The 17477-nt window shown below is 45.1% G+C and overlaps 1 protein-coding gene across 3 annotated transcripts in view; it reads left to right on the top strand.

Annotated features, from left to right (window-relative positions):
- Positions 1-545: 545 nt before the first annotated feature.
- IFT52 (intraflagellar transport 52) overlaps positions 546-17477 on the top strand; it is an 18378-nt gene continuing 1446 nt past the window's right edge. Inside the window, exons 1-13 of one of the 3 annotated variants that reach the window (XM_082326142.1) lie at positions 546-806; positions 1663-1750; positions 2015-2144; positions 2993-3068; positions 3156-3227; positions 4100-4226; positions 6426-6512; positions 7170-7238; positions 7989-8143; positions 9178-9265; positions 10348-10456; positions 10958-11103; positions 11678-11943. In XM_082326142.1, coding sequence (XP_082182268.1) covers positions 688-806; positions 1663-1750; positions 2015-2144; positions 2993-3068; positions 3156-3227; positions 4100-4226; positions 6426-6512; positions 7170-7238; positions 7989-8143; positions 9178-9265; positions 10348-10456; positions 10958-11103; positions 11678-11725 — 1314 coding nt within the window. In that variant the 5' untranslated portion in view covers positions 546-687 and the 3' untranslated portion in view covers positions 11726-11943. Of the gene's footprint in view, positions 807-1662; positions 1751-2014; positions 2145-2992; positions 3069-3155; positions 3228-4099; positions 4227-6425; positions 6513-7169; positions 7239-7988; positions 8144-9177; positions 9266-10347; positions 10457-10957; positions 11104-11677; positions 11961-17477 lie in introns of those variants that run through there. The other 2 variants (XM_082326143.1, XM_082326144.1) reach the window with 2 other exon arrangements.

The following is a 17477-nucleotide window of genomic DNA, read 5'->3' as shown; positions in this document are numbered from 1 at the left end:
GTTAAAGTCATCAGAAATGTGACATGGTTTATATTAAAGTGCATACACTGATGTGCTTCCCTCTCTGCCCTGTATGTAAGGGGGGGTGAGGACAGGAGGGAGGCAGGGGTTGGATTTCTGCATGCAGAAAGGCACTGAAACTTTTTTTTTTCTTTAAATGTAAATAAAAGTTCCTCCCTTAGGCTAACAGAAGGACTGGTTATTTTTACTTTTACCTGGGCCCAACGCCCGGAAACCTGTTCCAGGGGTTGCAGCTGCCTGAGAGGACAGGGCCCTGCCCTGGGCCGCTGACAGGCGAGGGCTGGTCCGGGGCAGGCCTTGCCCGGGGCCCGGGCTAAGCTGACCGCGGCCGGAGGCGGTGCCCGGGCAGAGCGGGGGCACCGGGGCGGTGCGCGGAGCCCCGTTCCCCCCCTCCCCAGCGCGCCGCAATGGTACCGCCCGCCCCCCCCCTTCCCTCCCGGGGGATGGAGCGGACCGCCGCACCCGGGGCGCCGAGCGCGCATGCGCAGTGGCGCGCGGCGCGTTGCTAGGCGGAGCGCGCCGTGGTGGCGGCCGCCCTCCCCGCCGCGGCCGCCGCTCTCCCCGGCCCGCTCCGGCGGTCCCGCCGGCCGGCGGGGGCCTCGGAGGTTCTCACACCCCGAGAGCTGGCGTCCCTCGGTGTCCCCGGCGGTAGCCCCGGGTCGCCCTATGGAGAGGGGCGTGCGGAACGCCATCGTCTTCAATGCGTCCAAAGGGGAGGCTTTCACTCTCGCCAGCAGCTACAAATCCCTGCGGAAAAGGCTTCGCGGTAACTGGAAGGTGCAGAGGTGAGGGGCGGCGCTCCGAGCGACGCCTGCCGGCTTTCTGTGAGCGCTGGCCTGGGGGAGAAGCCGCGTTTCTGCGGCCTGAGGGGCCTCGACGGGCGGGACCGAAGGGGCGCTGAGGGAGCGGAGCGCCGTCGCTCGGCCGGCCGGGCCCCGCCGCCCCCCGCCTCCCCGGGGCAGAGACCGGCCGCCCCTGAGGGGAGAGGCCGGGACGCCTCCTCCTCCCCGGGGGGTCGGGGCACCTGCGGTCCACAGAGAGATCCCGACGTCTGTGCGTGGTCTGCGTTGAGCACCCAAATAGTCTTTGGGAACGCGTATCGTGAGCTAAAATGTCTCTCTATATTGGTTGCACACTGTGGCATTAGCTGTAGTGTCGCAGCTGGATGCTGTGTGTAGTTGTCTTTGGAGCTTTCAGCTATCGTATCAGTGGAAGAGATCAAGCATAAGTTATAAGGGTGAAACTCCTGATACAGGTTTTTGAGTCTATCTTGATTTAGAGTTTGGGATAAAGAGCAATCGGCTCTTTTACATATTATATTGCCTATCTGTCCACTACAAAATTTGTCTGGAGCAAAAAGAAAAAAAGAGCAAGAGCAAGCTCATCAGGTGCAAAGTTTAATAGCAGCTATGACGGTTTATACCAGTTCTGGATCTGCCACAGTACCTTGGTGGAGGGGCTTTACTATTTAATAGGTTGAAATTTGTAAGGATTATTTTCACTTGAATTGTCAACTTTAAACCCAGGTAAAAGGAAGTGATTTGCTTTGTGTTTATTTCATAGGTTTTTTTAAAAAAAAAAAAAGTTATGGTTCAGGACTGTATCCAAGAATATCGTGTCTCTTTATTAATCTATTCATAGCTTAAAAGATGAGATCACATCTGAGAAACTGTTTGGAGTAAAGTTGTGGATTACAGCAGGGCCAAGAGAAAAGTTCAGTGCTGCTGAGGTAAGAAGTCAATAATTGTTTGCAAATGAGTTATGTTTCAAGATGTTTTTAATGTGCAATAGAAAAGAACAACACAGAAGAATTTGCAATAGTACTGCTCTATATGAATTTATGCAAATTGAAATCTGAATGCTTTTCTTATAGGATCAAGTTCATTGCAAGTAGTCAGCATCATTTACGTTCCCTCATCTCAGTATAACTTCCTGCAGTCTTGTGCGTAGCTTCTTTCACATATATTTTTTCTGGATTTTTGCTGTCTTCTAGTTTTCAGCTCTGAAGAAATTCCTGGAGGATGGTGGAGCCATCCTGGTGATGCTAAGAGAAGGCGGAGAGTCCCGATATGGCACAAATATTAACTTTTTGTTAGAAGAATATGGGATCGTTTTCAATAATGGTAATGGGGCTCACTGATACCTTTTATTCTTCGATTTTCAGCAAAATCTAAAGAGCGGGTTCAGCCTTTGTTGGTATAAGCCAAGCAGATCCCTCTCACAAAGCACCTTTTGGTCTAAGAGATGTTTTTTCTTGAAATCTGCATGTACCTGGCAGTGTAATACTGGAGTACACCAAGGGCTTTCCATGGACACAGTACCTTGGTAACAACTTGGCCATCTCCATTGCTATGCTGTAGTTGTCAATTTTGATGGTATTTATTGAGAAAAATTAATTCTAGTTTCATTTCAAACATTTTTTCCATGCATTTTAATGGGTTGAATCACTTCGTACTCACCCTGAATAAACAGTGGCACTTTTCTTTAAGAGACCAATAAAATTCCATTAATTAGGTTCTGTACCGCCAATGTGAAAAAAAACCCAGCTGTGGTTCAGTGTACGTAAATGATTTTTAGGGTTTTTGGTGGCATTTCTAGGCTGTGCCTTTTTTTGCAGCAACAGTATTAGATTCATCATGCTTTTGGAAGATGTATAAAAAAAGAATTTGAACTTGTAAAACTTGATACATATTCTTTTAACTGGATCATCCTTTTGCCTCTTCTGCTTTGCAGAAGACATGGAGATGTGCTTATTTTTATTTGAACTTGCAACTGTATTCCTGTTCTAAATCTGTACGTCCAAAAGGAAATGGTAGAGAAGGCTGATCTGAATTCTTTTGGGAGCCACATGCCAGCTTTGTGGTGTTAGAAGCAAACACCCAGGGAATCCAAGAGCTAAATTCATTTTTCGTTGCTATATCTAGCATACCGATTAGCTAAGATGTAAATTTATTTTTTTTCTTTCTTCAAGATGCTGTAGTACGAAATGTATATTACAAGTACCACCACCCAAAAGAAGCACTAATCTCTGATGGGGTTTTGAATAGGTAAATATTTGGGGTATATAAATCTTTACAGTAAACTGTTATGATCCCTGTTGTTTTCAGTAAGTTCCGCTTTTCAACATCTTGTAGGGGAATCAGTGAAGCTGCAAGAAAAACAGTTCTTGAGACAACAGATGAAGATGGAAGCGGACATGACTCTCAGTAAGTGTTTTCCTTTGAGGAAGCTGATGTGCAAAGATTTAGAATAACTCGGAATTGGCAGGTTTGTAATCTAGCAGGTGTATGTTGTATTTGTGTTGAGGTTTTCTAATGTATTTCTTACGTCAGCTTCTTGCTCCTCAAGTTTATATCTGGAAAGGAGAATCTGTTTAGTAGTGCTTGATAACCAGTGAAGGAGCAGGAGTGATAGATTTTGAAGGGAATTATTACTCTCTGACCAGATTTTTTTTGTCCCTTGTCTGTGGATTTGAATTTGATTAAATAATGTAAATATGAATAACCCCTAGATAGTGAGTGGTCTGGCTGCAGGCATGAGCAACCCTACATCTTTTTAAAGAGTCTTAATCCAGGGTAAGATAGATGTTTATTGCGGTTTTTAGCTTTCCGTCCCTCTGTGCTGCAGAGGAGTGAAAAGGCATTGAGAAGAGCACAGCTTTCCCGTAAATAACTATAAATGTTTGTATTCTTCCTTGCAGCTAGTTTTTGGACTAATAAATGACCATGTGTTTGTTTACAAGGGAAAATATAAGTGTAAAAACATTTCATGTAATTTTATTCCAGAATATATATGCATCTGTGAGCTAAATACCCCTGCCCTTCTCTTGGATACAGGAGTGCGCAAACAGAAATCAAGAGTGTTCTTTGTTATTTAAAGACAAATTGTCAACCTGGAAAAAACTGTAGAAAGAGACTAAAATGTCATTATAATGATCGGAATGTTCGAAAGCACTCCTCTTGGCATTCCACCACCAGTGCACAATTACATTTTGCAGTTTAGGCAGACAGAGTTGTATAAATATGTCCAGCCTATCTGATCCATGCAGGTACTTACAGAGTTTCTGTATTTCCTGCAGAGCACTCACTTTTGTGTATCCGTTTGGTGCCACGCTGAATGTGATGAAACCAGCAGTGGCTATTCTGTCAACAGGATCTGTCTGCTTCCCGCTCAACAGGCCTATTCTTGCTTTCTATCAGCATGAGGTATGATTCTGCGTGTAACAAACCACGCATTCTCCCCCTGCCCCCCACAGAAATTGTCAGTGTATTTTCTGGCCGTACTCACAAACCCACTTCTATTTTTGATGCACCTGCAAACTCCAGATGAGCCTAGTGACTCTTGCCTCCTTTTGTGGAGAACTTTGCATGGGGTTCAGAGGAGAATTAATTTGATGGTCAGCAAAGATTATATATTTGTTTGGTTGACAGATGGACGTTTTTAGTTATTCTTTAAAGTTTCATTGTTTGGGTTTTTTTTCCCCACTGTTTTAGTGGTCATTTAGTAAGCAAGATTATCGTTAGCTTCATAAATATGCCATATTGAATTAAGGAAGAGGACCGTCACCTTGGAACCAGTAGATTTTTATGTTATCTTACCCATCCAGCCCTATTAATTTATCAAAAAAAAATTCAGAAATCTGGTAGTAGTTGATGGGTACAAAGAAAGAATTAATATTGTTAGTGAACGTAAACACATTAACACATTTTTTACTATGTAGATGAATTTCTAACACTACTGTGGTTTTTTGATATCTTCGGTAGGAAGGTGATTTTTTTTCCTGAGGGTGGCCAACTTCATCCTCCTGCGTTGCGGCTGAAATAAACCCCATAAATCAAAGACAACAGAGCAGGACAAAGTGAACTTACAAGTACACTTACTGCTCGCATTTTATCTGCAGCTGTCAGAGTGAGGTATAAAATCCCTCCACCCACGATATTTGCACATAGATCCAATGGACCCATAGACTCATGCCTAATTTTGCACCAATGATCATATTGAAATTATTTGCATTAACGATAAGAGTTGTCTTTTTGTGACTTAAGTCATCTAAGTTATGTAAAGCCTTAACTCTACTGGGGTAGGCTCTTGCTGGCTGGTGTTCTTGTTTCAAGACTGTGCCTGTTTATGTGGGGTCTCATGTGCTTCACCTAATCGGTGTGGAGAGGAGTGTTTTCTTCTGACAACTCTAACAACTAAATTACGCTGTAAGTGAAATCCATATAACTTGCTTGCACCTCCTTGAAGTGTTTTGCATGGGTGGATCACTGAAGTGTAATAGGTTTGTGCAGTGGAAACCATTACACATCACACTGATAGTTCTTCCCTTGATATAATAGCATGACATGAATGTCAAATAGATGGCATCGGTTTTGCTATCTAGCTCAAGTTATAGATGCAAGGGTAGAAGATGAAGCCAGAGACAGAGGTTGTCTCCCAAGCAGAGCAGAGAAACTGGGTAGAAGGAAAACGAGATCTCTTGGAGTAAAAAAGAGATAATGGTAAAGAAAAGCAACAGAAAGTGAAGGAATGGAAAGTAAGAGCAAAGGATGCTACCTAGTTATGCTCTTGCGGGTAAAGCACGTAGAATTCAGGGAAAAACCTTGCAAAACATAGAGTATGAAACATCAGAAATTTGTTAAACAAACTGGAGCTTTGTTTGATGTATGTTCAAATTCATTACAGTTATGGTAATTCATGGTTATATCATGCTATGAGTTTCACAGTTGGTGCAAGGAGCATTACAGTGGTTTTTGTTCTTTTGAAAACTTAACTGTTTTTTATGTATGTCCTTGCGGAAGGATTAAGGGGTAATCTGATACAGAAGAATTCCAAAGATGTTTCACGAATGCATTTTCATGCATGTTTGATCTAGCTAAATTAAAATATAATGACCTGTATTTTGTATTTTATCTTATAAATAATAAAATTCCCAAACTCTTCTCTCATTACCTGACGTGAATATGTGCTATGTTGACGTGCTTGCCTGTCACTGGCCTCTGGGTTTACATTCTGAACACTGAAGAATGGGTTGCCAGAAGTTAATAATGCATTCATGTAACTTAATCCTGTTTTACTTGATTGAAAAATAGAGTGTCCTTGTTCTGCAAAAACAGTCTAAGTGCAGCTATTATTGATGATATTCTCTGTATTTTTTTTTTTATTGCCAGCCAATTGTCTGTCTACTCTTACGAAATGCAGATCAGGTTTTTTTAATAAATTTATGAGCCTTAAGAGCATATACTCTTACAATAATGCTGCGCTCTCGTGAGCTTGCCAAGTTTGAAACTGCTTTTGCCACTCCTTGTTCCAAAATTTCCTATTTCTTTAAATCATTTTGTAATTAGACAGCATTAACTGCAATTTGGAAGGATGTTTTACTATATTGTATTCTTTGTTGTTAGAATCAAGGTGGAAAGATGGCAGCATTGGGATCTTCCCACATGTTCAGTGATCAATATTTAGATAAAGAAGAAAATGGTAAGATCATGGTAAGTTTGTTGTTTGATTGGTTTTTGGTTTTTGGTTTTTTTTAAAAAAACACCTTAGTGGATCTTCACAGCACTTACAAAGCAATCCATGCTATGGAATGGATTCAGTATGGAGATTCTAACCCAATACTAACATCTGAGGAATTTGTTAAAGCACAAGTAACAGGAAGGAGTTTTTAAAGATATAGTTTATTATTTATGTTATAGGGCTCTGAAAAGCTTTTCCTACTTCTATTCACGACGTTATTGTTATTAATATTTAAATATTCAGTAGAAGGTTTTTTTGTCTACTACTTTTTCTTAGCTTTTTTAGCGCTTGATTATGGCTGCTGATTAATAATAAACCGTTGCGTATATAGCTCCTGCTACCTGGAGATTGTAATGCACTTTCCAAAGGGGTATGTAACCTTGTTATGTGTAAGAGGGGGAGTTTCCCACTGAGATGTTCTTGAAAGTATGCACCTCATACAAAGTATGCTCATTGCCATGACTCATATATAAATACAAATAAAGTTTATATTTTCTCCCTAGATATTCTTTGATTTATTGCCCATATTTTTCTTCTTTTTCATGGTATGTTATTTAATTTGACTACTTAAAAATAACGTAAGATTACTTGGACCCTCCAGAAATTAATTAAGCTTTGCCTTTCTCCAGGATGTGCTTTTCCAGTGGCTCACAACATCAGATATCCATTTAAACCAGATGGATATGGAGGACCCTGAGGTAAGAGAGATCCATCACAAGGAAGTAAATAACAGTGTGATCCCGCAGCACCAGTTTTGGCAAACCATGTATTTAGCACAAAATGGTTAACAGCTAGATGGATGCTGTTGTTGTTTATGCAGGGTCTGAGATTGAGTAGACGGATGGATTAGGCATAAAAAATAATGGTATAGTATTTCTGTCAGACTTAGATTGCTATTCATCATCAGATTTCATTTGTGAAAGTCTCTTTCCAATTTGCCCATGTTTATGAGATCATTTGCTGCTCCAGCGTAGTAAGTTTGCACTTCACTCTGAGCCCTCAAACAAGAGGAACGTGCATGAGGTGAAGGCAGATTTTCTGTGTATGAGTAGGTATTGACCTGTGTATCAATTTTAGTTGCTTTTTTCACTGAGGTATCCAACCGCTATTTTTATTTGAAAATACCATACATGATAAAATTGTGGACTCCGTGTGCATAAAAAGAACAGTAGTCTTCCACGGTTGACTAGTAAGCTGTCGCTCTTCATTTTAAAGAATTAACAGAAATTCAGAGACAATGTCCATGTGGCAGCTAAGAGAATAGAGTTTGCACAGTCTGCCAATCTAGTAAGCTGCACTGCAAATGGTCATACCTGGTAAAGAGTGAAATAATTATTTCTAGATGAGATTTTAGGTGAGAAATAAACTAGAAAGAGACTATGTCAGTGGGTTGGTCTTTTTAAATCATAGGTGTGTGTATCTGCATGTGTGTGTGTGTGTGTGTTCAGATTTCAGACTACACCATGCTCCCAGATACAGCTGCGCTGTCTGAGCAACTGCGAGTCTGTCTGCAAGAAGGAGATGAGAACCCAAGAGACTTCACAAAGCTGTTTGATACATCCCTTTATCAGCTGGATACAACTGCCCTCCCTTCAGTTATCAAGTCAGCAGCTGTGATTTTTTTTTTTTTTTATTTTTCCATTGTGTATTCTGCATTTTCTGTTTGTGCTTAACTGTGTCTGCCTAAGAGCAGAAGGGGCTGAGCTGTAGGCAGCATTCTGAATATGGGTATACCAGAAGATCGATTTGTACAGTGTGACAGCGATATTTTCTCTTGCTTCTTGTCTTAGCTGTAGTTTCTGACATTGGTTTTTTCCTTTATTTCTGAGTACTGCTGATTCAGTGAACTGATACTTTTAGTAAAACTACCTACAGTGATGATGGGTACTTTCTGGAGTGATAACTGGTTGTTTTTCCACTTTTGAATTACTTGGCATTTGCTGAAGCTGCATTTCATTCATCTTGGCGTTTCCCAATAATTGTGTCTTGAGATTTATCTGCTGCTCAGTTTTACCAGTTTTGTACTGCTAGCAGCTTTGTCCCTCATAACTCATCTGTTATCCAGATCACGTATGAACATGTTGAATAGTAGCAGGCTTAACACAGATTCCATGAAACTCCACTCTGTTGTGGACACTCTTTCTTCTTACTCGGCATTTCTTGTGTTTCCACTGGATGTGAATTCATAGTGGGATCTCCCTTCTCATCCCATAACAAATAACTTTTTAAAATAGCTTTTGGTTATGGACTTCCTGAAAAACCTTTTTGAAATCCCAAGTCTGCTCCTTTGGAACTGGGTCACTTTTTCCTCATGCACGTTCATCCCTTTAAAAGTTGCTTGAAGAATTGAGGTGTGACTTCCTTCTTTTTTATCATCTTATATATCCACCTATCGTTAGCTTCTTCTCTGTCATAATTTTAACTAATTTGCTTGCTGTACAAGTCAGTTATTACTGATATGTAGTTCTCTGGGGTCCTTCTAAAATTAGACATCCCGGTTTTTTAATGCTATGATTGTGCATAATGTTGACACTGGTGTCTTCATAAACATTCATCTCTATAGCCTTTATTGCATGCAAGTGGAAATGGCTGTTGTATCATTTCTTCTCTCATACTTTGTCTTTTTCTGTGCTGCAGAGCTTATGAACAGCTGAACGTGAAGCATGAACCCCTCCAACTCATTCAGCCTCAATTTGAGACTCCACTCCCTGTCCTCCAGCCAGCTGTGAGTAATCTCCTTGCTGATACAGCACATGGAGAATCCCTGTTATATGTAAAACCTCTGTGTGTCCTTTCCATAGTTCTGTCAAAAAAAAAAAAAGTGAGAAATGTTGTCATAATTAATCACTTGGGAGTTGAATACATTGCAGGGACTGTCTTTTAGGAAAGAGCACTTATTTATGCTTCTAATTTTTATCAACAGAGCTTGAAAATGTAGCATCTGGTACCATAGCAGAATGCCTTGTGTATATAAGCCTTCAGCCAAGTAGCTGCTCCCAGTCCTGTGAGCTGCTGGGGTTCAGCCTTCGCTGTGAAAACACAATGTGCTATTTCAGAAAGCAGTGGTGGTGTAAGTAATCCTGACTGTTGCCAGGGGAGGAGCCAGTCTGTCCCACTCTTCTTCCATCTCCCACATCCTTGGGGGAAGTAGAAAGTGGAGCGTTGGTCTTTTACAGCAAGGGCTGGCCAGACTTTTACCAGCAGAGATTTGGGCTGGCAGCAACCACACGAGCTGTGGTGCTGTCAAACTTATTTTGAAAAGCGGGTATCTCTGAGTATCTTTGAGTTTTGCCATCATGGCTCCATCCTTCTTTACCTTGGCCACTGAGGAAACATTACTGGGATCCTCATAGCTGCAGGAGTGCAACTGAAAGTAGTGTCTCGTGTGCTGCTCTTTAAAACCACAAGTCCAACTTGTGGCATAAGTGGTGACTGCATGAAAAAGAAAATACTCTTACCAGAATTAGCGTGAACATGTTTCCAAGGTGAGCTGTTACGGTGAGCTTCCTACCTCAGCTATCTCAGCTATCGCCTGGATCTCATGGAGCAAAACTAAAAACAAACTGCAAATGCAGTATGTCTAGTTGTGATGCAAGGTGATAATTCTGGCATACTTGTGACTAAACCCTTTCGGAATATTCAATTATTTTTACAAAATTTTTAAAAAGGTGTACCTTTGTACTGTGGGCTGTGGAGTTGCATCTGATTTTCTTCAAGTCCAGTCTAAGTCCAAAACTGTTGTCTCGGAGATCTGTAAAGTGTAAGAAAAATATTTGGCAGTAAACCATGCTAATTCTTCTCTTCAAGGTTTTTCCACCTGCTTTCAGAGAATTGCCTCCGCCCCCTCTGGAGCTGTTTGACTTGGATGAAACTTTTTCCTCTGAGAAAGCTCGTCTTGCAGAGATGACAAACAAATGTAAGCGGAGCAGACTGATTGTTTACACGTTTATATATAATGTCCAAGTTTTTGGAGGAAAATTGTTGTTGTATTTAATTTTAAACCACGGCCGGCATTTATGGAAATCCACTGCTCTCATCCTGGGCTGAGAAATTGGAAGGCCTTGGAAATTGATAACATGACTTTATGTACCATGACATTTTATTGTCTTTGTTATACGTTTCTGCCTCCTGTTTCCTACATCATGCATAAATTACTTTGCACGCTTTTGCTGGTTTATTTCACTTCTTTTTATGCTTTGAAGTTAAAATGTTAAGGTTATTCTGAACACACCTTAAATCTAAAAAAGATGAGAAAGTACTAGCTGCAAGAATACCTCATGGCTAGTCCGCTGAACTTAGTTATAGGACTTAACCTCCCAGAATGCCAACAACAAATGAGATTTGTAGTACATTTTTGCCCAGCTGGTATGGATATGTGTGATATTCAACTGCCTTCTTCCTCGGGATGCTTGTTTAGGTACGGATGATGACCTGGAGTTTTACATACGAAAATGCGGCGATATCCTAGGAGTAACAAGTAAACTCCCAAAGGAGAAGCAAGACGCCAAACATATCCTGGAGCACATCTTTTTCCAAGTGGTTGAGTTTAAGAAACTGAATCAGGTATTTTTAATAACAGAATTACAAGTGAATAGTTGGTAGTATCAGTACTGAGGCTGATACGTCTTTGTAGCAGCTACACTTGTCACAGGCAAGAGGTACGGTGATGTGTTAAGACATTTGTTGTATAATAAATTAGACCAGTGAAGTGTGATCCAGAATACTTACGACTGTTGATCTGTATAGAATGCGTAGTGCTCAATTTATTGAGTCTCTCGCTTATTTTAATTGGGGGATTAATACATGCAAGTGTAGTGTCGGTCATTTCAGCTGAATGCGGTTCCTTAATGGTGCACTGTGTAACAGCAGTGTGCCCTCCTCAGTGTTCCCAGTGCTTGCTAATGCTGCAGTGTAGAAGTGAAACTAGCATTGTTACTCACAGGCAGTACTGTGTTGAAACAATTCTTTATAGTAAATTTGATGCTTCAAAGTCTGTTTGGAACATATTGGCAGATCAGCTGTTTCTACTAGCAAGTATTCCCTGCTTCTCAAATAGTCTAGTTAAGACAAAAATCTGACAGTTCTACCCTGCTGTTAAAATTCCTTTTTTTTTTTTTCTCCTTTTCCTTTACCTAAGGAACATGATACTGACACAAGTGAAGCTGGATTCCAGAATGGTAACTGAGACCTGGCTTTCCTCAGTTTGAGATAGACCTTTTAGTAAAAACATGCTTTTCCATTTTTTTTAAACCTCTGTTTTCAGTATATTCCTTGGGACCATCTCAGTTGTTCGCTGAATGTTTGGATCATTTATGTGCAGTAGTTTGGACAATTAATGCCTTTTGAGGAAGTGCTTGTATTTTGCAAGCACTTTCCAAATAATTTCCTATTTTTCTACTTCTTATTGAAACTGTAATTTTGTAATATACGAAAAAAATCTTATACTAAGAAAATGTGGTTTTGGTCCTTCTTTCTGGCTCCAGTATTTATTTTCTTGTAGTAGGGCTCACTGTGGGTTCTCCTGGTGTACGTGTAGTCCTTAATTGCACTGTGGGAAAGCTTGTTATTTTGGTTGGTGAACTGTGGAAAAGAAAATACAGCCATAAATACAGGAGCTGCTGAAAATACGCTGGACCGTCACCCCGAGGCAGTCTCCTTTTGTCTCTCTGCCAAAGCGAACCGAGGAGAGGTGGGTTGGTTACTGTAGAAGGAAGGGGAGGAGTTGAAATTAAGCAATAATGACATTGTTGCAGATTACTGCCTCATATAAGACTGGAAATACATAATTTTGAAAGGAAGGGACAGCATTTGGATGAAAAAGACTTTAAGATTTAATGGATCATTATTAAGAAAATGTGATACTGTGCAGAAACTCAGGAATATTTTTACTTACAGTTATTTGATATCTAGCCTGTTGCCAGAGACAGTGAGCTAGGTAGTGCACGAGAATGGAAATTCAAGTGAAATTCATTGACCATGAAACGTTGAAGCTCAATGCACAGCAAACATAGAGCCGAGGGTACGAGTGGTGAGAAGAAAAGATTTGTCAGCGTCATTAACACTGTGTGTCTGTGTTGCAAGGACTTTTTTTTTATATCGACACTGAGATGGCACTTTGACATCCCCAAAATTTTGTATTGAATCTGCCACCCAAACTGTGAAACTGGAGTTCTTCCCCCACTCAAGCCTTCTGTGCAGCCTTTGTGACACCTTGTGCTTTATCTGGCTCTGCCATGTTTTTAACATCAAAGCTGCTTTTTCCAAAAAATCCCTTCATCTTTTATCCCACAAAAAGTCCTTTCATTTTACATTGCTTCATGCTGTGGATGCCACCTTGGTGCAGGTTTTTCTACGGGAGGTGCCCCCAGGCACCTGCCAAGGTCCTGACCGGTTGAGATGTGCTAATGTAACGTTAGCAGAAGTGGTTGTATCCCTGCTTACTCTGCAGCCGTGACTTTTTCATAGCAGCGTGTTAGCAATTTTTCATTTCTTCCTCTTTTATTTATTTTTGTTTAATGGCACGGTTGTGCTTGTCACACAGAGTACTTCCTACGTTCCAGCTATGGATTTACACAATAAGCTTAATCTTTCCTCTGCAGTATCGATACCAATCAGGCAACCGGCACAGACGGCAGTTGTACCAAACAAACAACTCTGTGATCCTCTTCCTAACGATGGATCTGGTTTGCACTGTTCTGTGGTGTTTATACGTCAAACTGTAAATACTTGCTCTTTCTGGGTCCTTTTTCGGAGTTGTTTTGTCACCTATTCCTGATCTTGTAACATGGTTTAGAAAAAAGTCATCTGAGCAGCCGGAGAATACATCAGCTCCCTGTTTACTGTTTGTCTGCAGTGCCACGCTGACAGCTGAAGTAAAAGAACAGATTTTTTTCACTGAAAGGATGCGTTTTTTGGCCAGAAGCTCTAGCGTGAAGTACGTGTGGAGGCAATAGCTTGCATCTCTCCTTCAAAGCTGTCCCTTTGGCCCTCTGGAAGTGTTTAAACTGTTGTTTTGTAAACAGAAATGCTTACTTCAGTCATGGGACTATGACACGCACAAAGCTTATGGCTGATTGACAGAATTTTGAAGGAGTACAAGTGGGTGAGGGCTTTCAAGAAGGGAGGCTAGGCCACTGGAAGGTTAGGCACGCAGCTAGCCACAGAGTTTATATATTAATGAAATTATTGCTGTAATTCACAAAGTTGGTTCCAAGCAACTGTTGCTGCTTTCCCTTTTTTGTCTCTGCCCTCTCATGCAACGTGACTTCTCATCCCTTAAATCTTTCCCTAAGAGGAGACGGGGGAGCGTATGTTGGTTCTTCAGCGAGCTGTAAATGCTCTGGAAAGTGGTTTTAACTGTAATTCTCCATGGCTTTGTGTCTGCTGTAAGCAGCGATGGGAGAGGATAAAAAGGAAGGCGAGCCAGTGGCTGTGAAGGCGGGCAGCTCTGACCGGAGAGCGAGGAAAGCTGTAACGGGCGGGGTGCCTTCGGGCTGGGCTCGTTTCTTCCCCTCGGACCAGGGCATAGAAGTTGGAGTAAGCCGTCCGTGTGGCTCTCGCTGTCCGCAGGTGCTCGCCGTGCTCGAGTCCTCCAGCTGGGGCGTCAAACTAGGGGCGGGGGTGGCCCGGCGGCCCGCGGGGTGGCTCGGGAGGCCTCTCCCGGGGCGCCGCGTTCTTCCCCGCCGCCCCTGACCGGCGGCGCGGTGCCGCCCCGCCGCTGCCGCTGCCCCTTCCCCGGGCCGGGCCGGGCCGGTCCCGCCGCGCTCAGGCTGCCTTTCTCCCAGCGTGCCAGAAGAGGGATCCCCAGCCCCGGCGGCGCCTCCCGCCCGCGCTCCCGGTGGGCAGCGGCGGGCCCCAGCAGCCCGGGCAGCGCCGCCGCCATGGCCCGGCGGCGGGGACCGGGGCCGCGCTGCCGCGCCCCTCCATCACCGAGACCTCCCCGGGCCCCTCAGCCAGGTAACGGGGGCGGGCGGGCGGGGCGGACCCGGGCCGCGGGGCCGGCGGCTGCCGCGGGGCCCGGCCATCTTGTCGCGGCGTCTCGCCCCTCCTCAGCCGGCCGCGGCCGGGCTCCCTCCCCCGGGCCGCGGAGCTCCGTGGCGGCCCCGCGGCTCCCGTCGCGGGCGGGGAGCCGCTGGAGGTGGCGGCTCTCGGTGGGGCTTTACCGGCAGCCGGGCCTCAGTCCGCGGGCCCCGGCCGGCCCTGCGCCCGTGCAGGCCTGGGGGACAGCCGGGGCTTGCCGGGCCGAGAGCATCAGAGACCACGCACGGACTGAAATGTATATCTTTATTGCGTTAATACAAAAGACAGCGATGGGGGAGGAGGGGGAGGCGGTAGGGCTGCTGCTTCTTGGCTGGTGCGAGCTTTCGGGGGCTGCCGTCGGCAGCCTCGGCTTCCTCACCCAGCAGTTCGCCCTTGCAGGCACCCCGCGCTGGAGGGTTTAACCCTTCACCGGGCGGTGCCATCAGCAAGCAAGCCCCCGGCTCAGGGCAGGGCAGGGGGCTTCGTCTCCTGCGCTGTGGCATGGGCGACAGCTCCGTGCACCCAGCTGCTCTGCAGCGCAGGAGGTCGCCGGGCAGGCACCCCGCAGCCCAGCGCGCTCCGGCGTGGAGCCCGGGCAGCGGCGTCACGGAGCCTGATGCAGAAACACAGGGACGGGCTCAAGATCGCTCGGCTGGGTCTCGGGGGTGGCAGGCCTGTAGATCAGCGCAGGGTGCCTCTTGAAGGCACCAGGCCAAGCCAGAGGAATTACTACAGAGGTCTCCAGGGATGGCACGTCCGCCTTGGAGCATCCCAGTAACTTTAACTCCTCAGCGCTCACATCAAGGGACAGGCTGGTATCCAGGGGGGATTTTATTGCCGAGATCTCCCATTTGGGTACTGGCGTCTTCCCAAGGGTTGAGAGGTCACCGACGAGCTCGATGCTCTTGGAGAGCAGGCTCTCCAGCGGTTTGGGGTGCTTTTCTGTCTTGCACGGCGTTGAGGTGTTCTGCGATGCCACGTCCATCAGGCAGCTGGCTCTGCTGGGGTGCTCACAAGGCAGACTGGAGAGGTCAAAAGCAGCCTGACTATGGTGGGTCTTGCAGAAGCAGGCAAAACTGAGGTCAGAGACACCCAGGGTCAGGCTGTGCAGGTCAGTCTTCACACAGCTGCTCAGAGACTCCGACTGCTTGATGGCACACAGGGAACTGCCTTTTGTTGCGTTGTCCAAGTCCATGAGAAACTCCCAGGCGTCTGGTTTGGAGGCACTGCTGTTGTCCATGTAATAACTGCAGACAGGAGAAGAATGGGTATGGCTGGAGGCCCCAGCCACAAACCCATTTTCCAGGATTTCCTTTATGGTCAGGATGCTGGTACCGTGCCTCTTGGTGGACAGCATGGTGCAGAATCCCACCACTGAGAGGCTTATGGAGACCGGGATGTCCCTGTTAGAATAAACATGTTATTGTTCATTACTGTTCACTAACGAGTTGCACACTTATAGCAGCTGAACTGATCTGCTGCAAAATCCTGTCTCAGTCTTGCTTAGGAGAGCGAGGAGCTGGGTGGGATCCAGGAGAGGTAGGTGGGCATCCAGCCTGTCCTTGTCTTCTAGAGCAGCACAATTGCACCAAGGCCTGTTCACTGCTCAGAGGTCATCATGGAGCCTCCCTAGAGTAGTACTTGTTCAGCCTCAGCCTGTATACCACTACCCTTAGCTTTGTACCCCTGGGTGTGAAGTCTCAGTAAACTTCTTCATCTGCTAGTGGTCTAAGATGGAGCTAGTTTTCCCCAGAGACACAAGACACTTTTTCTTTGAGTCAGGGGACCGTTAACTCCAGTTAGAGCTAAGTCCCTTTGAGATGGAGGCACTAAAACTGGGCTCTGGTTAGGATGGCAGAGGTTGAGGAGCAAATCTCATCTTACCTGAAGATGAGAGCCGCACACGTGGTGTCCCCCACCTGCAGACCTGTGGGGTCCCACAGCCCCCACAGGGCACCGAGGGAGGACCTTGGGAACAGGCCCTCCTGGCCGCTCTCATGCCATACACCCCTGCCTTCCGCTCCATGGGCAGGAGCTTCCTTCATGCTCCCCAGGAGGGGGATCCTCGCCACCCTCTCAGTCAGCAGCTGCCTTCCAGCCACCCCCAGAGGGAACGGGGCAGCTCAGGGAAGGCAGCTACTGTGTCCTGAAACCATTTCTTACACTAAATGCATTAAAAGCAGAAGTAAAAAGCTCCTGTATTTACTATGGGGGGGGGGGGAAAGCTGTATGGTCAGTCTAGAAAGAAAGTTTTCTTTAAAAGATTAAAATACTTCTTCCTTAAAGATAATTTAAATAAATTAATATGTGAGAAATAAAGAATACATGCTAAGAAGATAGACTAAAAAAGCACTACCTACCTTCAGCTTCTATAGAGACCCCTTTGAAGATCTTGATCCTTTTTCTGCCAGTGTTGCTTATATCAGTTTTATAGTTCTGGTCATTAACGAACAGGCTAATTTCCAATTAAGCTAGTTTGGGAGAGGGAGGGGTTTTTGCTTGCTTCTTTTGAAGCACAGGGGCAGTGATTGTGGGCTGTGGCTGACTGCTGCAGGTAAACTGAGTCCTGCAAGGGCTCAGCTGTGCTTGTAGCCTGTCGGCGGGCGGCCCTGGAGAGCAGAGGGGTGTTCGCAGGAGCCGTGGTCCTCCGCTGTGAGAGGAGGAGGAGGGACACACGGAGCCTTCCTGCCCGGACACAACACCCAGAGAGGGTCCCCAACAAGGTGACATCTCTCCAGTTTTGCGTTGTTCGCTCTGAAACGCTGGCCTGGAGCGTCCACGTGCAGAGGCTGAACACGGACATTATAGATGACATATGGGCGCTAGCAGATGCACGGGCGCTAGCAGGTGCGCGCGCGGCGTGAAAGGAGCAGGAGTCCCAGGTGCAGGTGTACGAAGCGGTGGCACGTTCAGGGCCA

Source organism: Platalea leucorodia (assembly GCF_965183815.1).
Source record: "Platalea leucorodia genome assembly, chromosome: 13".
Classification (NCBI taxonomy): Eukaryota; Metazoa; Chordata; class Aves; order Pelecaniformes; family Threskiornithidae; genus Platalea; species Platalea leucorodia.
Note: the sequence above shows the minus strand (reverse complement) of the source record. Positions and strands in the feature narration are given on the sequence as shown.